The 3,575-nt window shown below is 38.4% G+C and overlaps 1 protein-coding gene across 3 annotated transcripts in view; it reads right to left on the bottom strand.

Moving 5' to 3' along the window:
- Positions 1-3,575, bottom strand: part of NPHP1 (nephronophthisis 1 (juvenile)) — a 69,827-nt gene that overhangs the window by 22,534 nt on the left and 43,718 nt on the right. For all 3 annotated transcript variants that reach the window (XM_011980532.1, XM_011980533.1, XM_011980534.1), the window contains one exon: positions 1,186-1,260. In XM_011980532.1, coding sequence (XP_011835922.1) covers positions 1,186-1,260 — 75 coding nt within the window. The remainder of the gene's footprint in view (positions 1-1,185; positions 1,261-3,575) is intronic.

Here is a 3,575-nt window from a genome sequence, read left to right as displayed (position 1 = left end):
TTCCAAAGCACCTGGAGCTCCAAAACCATTACAATCTGCCTGAGTAGTAGTTACCAACAGTACTCACCCCACACAGCTACCCTGATTAAATAATGTACATAAGAGCCTGGCACAGGGCCTAGCACACAGTTAGGGTTCCAAAAATAGACGGTATTGTTTTTCTTCATGTATGTATTTTCCGCTACTAATTTTGCTGGAATAAGAACTCCACTGGCATGAAAATGTTTCCACATGCCTAGGAAAAAATGCTTGCACGTAATAGATATTTAATTTCATTCAACAGAATAACACATATGCCCAACAGTTCTTCTTTCTACCCCAGGAAAAATATTTAAAAATTCTACCCTAAATACTTCACATACACAGAGATGCAATAACAGAATTGTGATGTACTGTGCCAAAAGAGAAGCTGTGCTTCTCACCGGAGGAAAGGTGCTAAGAAGATCAAGATGGAATTTTAGGAGGTGTGCTCTCAACAAGTGTGGACAGGCATAGCACACAATTGAGGTGGCTGGCCTCATCCACACCCTGAGTCCTCTCACTGGACCTCCATCTTGCCTTAAGATCTTTTGATGCAATAAGAGGGAAGGTAACTAAGGGTTTTTAGGATGCAGTTATACAAGGGAGTTAGCTGTGGGAAGGAAGTAAATACTGAATTAATGAGACCTTGGAGGTAGACGAAAGTATGTAAAATAAAATATAGACAATTGATATTATAAAACCAACATGAAGACATCTTTGTCCTCCCTACATCTATGCAATGCGGACTTAGTGGTTTAAACCCACCTAACGCCATTCCAGTCTTGACAGTATGTGGGTGTAATGTAGCAGTCCCTTAGGCGTCATCCCTGACTTTATCTGAAGAAAGCACAGCTTTTATTAGCACAGTTGGAAGATTTCATCTTTGAAAAACACCCCACTTCCTAAATGTTATCTTTATGTTTTCATTTTTCATCAAATGAGAATTTTCTAAAAATGAACCCTGAAACTGATTGAATGGGATGATTCATAGGAATTATAACATCGGTGAGTCAGAAACATGAGTAATTTTTATCAATGTCCTCAAAGAACACCAAAGAATATAAAGATTTTTATCTGTCCCCACATATTCTGTGCTATTTATAGAAATATGAATATGTTCTACTTTGAAATGCACTCACTCCACTCATTCAGCAGATTACTTACCTGGGGAGAAAAGGTCCATGTTTTGGGCTTTTTAGATTGCCATGTGGCTCTGACTGTATGAATGTTGCTCAGAACCTGAAATGAGATTTTCCCTTTTGAAATCATGCAAAAAGCTCTTTGAAACATCACCACTTCCATGTCCCAAAGAGTTAACAGTGGCTACACTGAGTGAGGAAGATGGCGAGGGGAGAACTTTTACTTTTTACTTCATGCAATTCTGTCATGTTTTTCTTTTTATATCAGGTATGACATAAATGAAATCAGAGTTGGACTCCTATGCTAGTAATAAATTATATTAAGTGAATTCCTTAATATCTAAGATAGGTTTACCAGAAAAGTAATTGAAATTTTAGGTAAAAATGGCCTTTTCTTTATCTTATTTATTTACTTGTTTAGAGTGGGAGTCTCGCTCTGTCGCCCAGGCTAGAATGCAGTGGCATGATCTTGGTTCGCTGCAACCTCCGCCTCCCAGGTACAAGCTATTCTCCTGCCTTAGCCTCCCAAGTAGCTGAGATTACAGGTCCCTGCCACCACGCCCGGCTAATTTTTGTAGCTTTAGTAGAGACGGGGTTTCACCATGTTGGCCAGGATGGTCTCGAACTCCTGACCTGAGGTGATTTGCCTGCCTCAGCCTCCCAAAGTGGTGGGATTACAGGCATTAGCCATCACATCCAGCAAAAAAAAATGGTCTTTTAAAAGAAAAGATGTGACCTGGTTGAGCACAGTGGCTCACGACTGTAATCCCAGCACTTTGGGAGGTTGAGGCAGGTGGATTACATGAATTTGGGAGTTTGAGACCAGCCTGGCCAACATGATGAAACCCTGTCTCTACTAAAAATACAAAAATCAGCTGGGCATGGTGGTGTGCACCTGTAATTCCAGCTACACGGGAGGCTGAGGCATGAGAATCACTGGAACTTGGGAGACGGAGGTTGCAGTGAGCTGGTACCACACCACTGCACTCCACCTGGGCAACGGAGTGAGATTCAGTCTCAAGAGAAAAAAAAAAAAAGATGTGACCCATACAAGCATTTCATAGGCAGTTCATTTACTCCGTCACTAAGACAGACAATCCTAAGAGTTCAGATACAGTTATATTATTTTCCTCAAGATCTCTAGGCCCATAAATTATATTTTTCTTGCAATTCAATCTCTTATAAAATGCTCTATGCAAGAAGTTCACCATAAAATTTACATAAAACAATGAAACACAATGGGAGCAAAAACTTTATGGAATGAAGAATTCAAATGCTAAAATGCTATGGCCAAAATTGACATCTTCCAAAGGAATGGATAATAGGTAATTTTTATTTTAGATGAAAATATTCTAGTATAACACTTCCAAAACAAAGCTTTAAAATAATAATTTAAAATAATCCCAAATGTGTTACATTAGGTCAAATTCAACTCACTGTATTCCACATCCCCAGTAGTAGGAATATAGGAGTATTTTATGGGCAGCTGGATTGTCTTCCACATTAATAAAATCCCACTTCCTTCAATTACTAATATATATTTGTTTAAACTTTTCCTGAAATTATGTATATTTACCACCCAGACTCTTGGAATACAAACTCCTTGTAATTACTACCTTGTGATTACTGTAAGACAGAATATTATTTATTCTAAGGTTCTTCTTTGTTTTTCGAGAAATGTTTTCTACTTCTAATGGCCAAGAAGTCCTTTGCTATAATCAAAATTGAAATCCTATACTATCTCTGCTTTTATCTTTTCAATTGGGAGAATCCTAATTTTGAAGTTCAGAATCAAAAGTAACTTCTTCTGTTTGATAATTTTATATCTTTCTTGACATATTGACTCTAAGAACTAAAAAGGACTTAGTCCAACCATCTCATTATGCATTTCAGAAAACTGCAACCACAGAGGGTGAATGACTGGCTTAGAATCACACTGCTTTCTGTACAAAACCAGACCCAAATAATGAAGAAATGAAGAGTCAAAATAACTTAGAGATATTTTGTTCAGGAAACTGCATTAAAAACACAAGAGGGGCTAGGTGCAGTGGCTCATGCCTGTAGTCTAACTACTTGGGAGGCTACGGCAGGGAGATTGCTTGAGCTCAGGAGTTTGGGACCAGCTTGGGCAGCATAGTGAAATCTTGTCTCTATTTTTTTTTTAAAGAATGTACAAGAATTTCTCAACCAGTTTATGCTTCAACATAGCCATTCTGCTCCATATATGAAGCAATGAAGCAGTGATAGTTAAAAAGACAGAGTAATACCCAAAAGTAAGATGAATATGTCAATGGACCACAAATAGAAGATAGAAGAGTAAGGTGAGACTAAAACCAGAGGTTTCCTGGGCTCTGAGTCCAGAAGAAGCAGGTGGTAGCAAGGGGCTGGATTTGTATGTTATATAGGCTGAAGGTA

Source organism: Mandrillus leucophaeus, unplaced genomic scaffold (genome assembly GCF_000951045.1).
Source record: "Mandrillus leucophaeus isolate KB7577 unplaced genomic scaffold, Mleu.le_1.0 Scaffold214, whole genome shotgun sequence".
Lineage (NCBI taxonomy): Eukaryota > Metazoa > Chordata > Mammalia > Primates > Cercopithecidae > Mandrillus > Mandrillus leucophaeus.
This window is presented reverse-complemented; position numbering and strand designations above follow the sequence as displayed.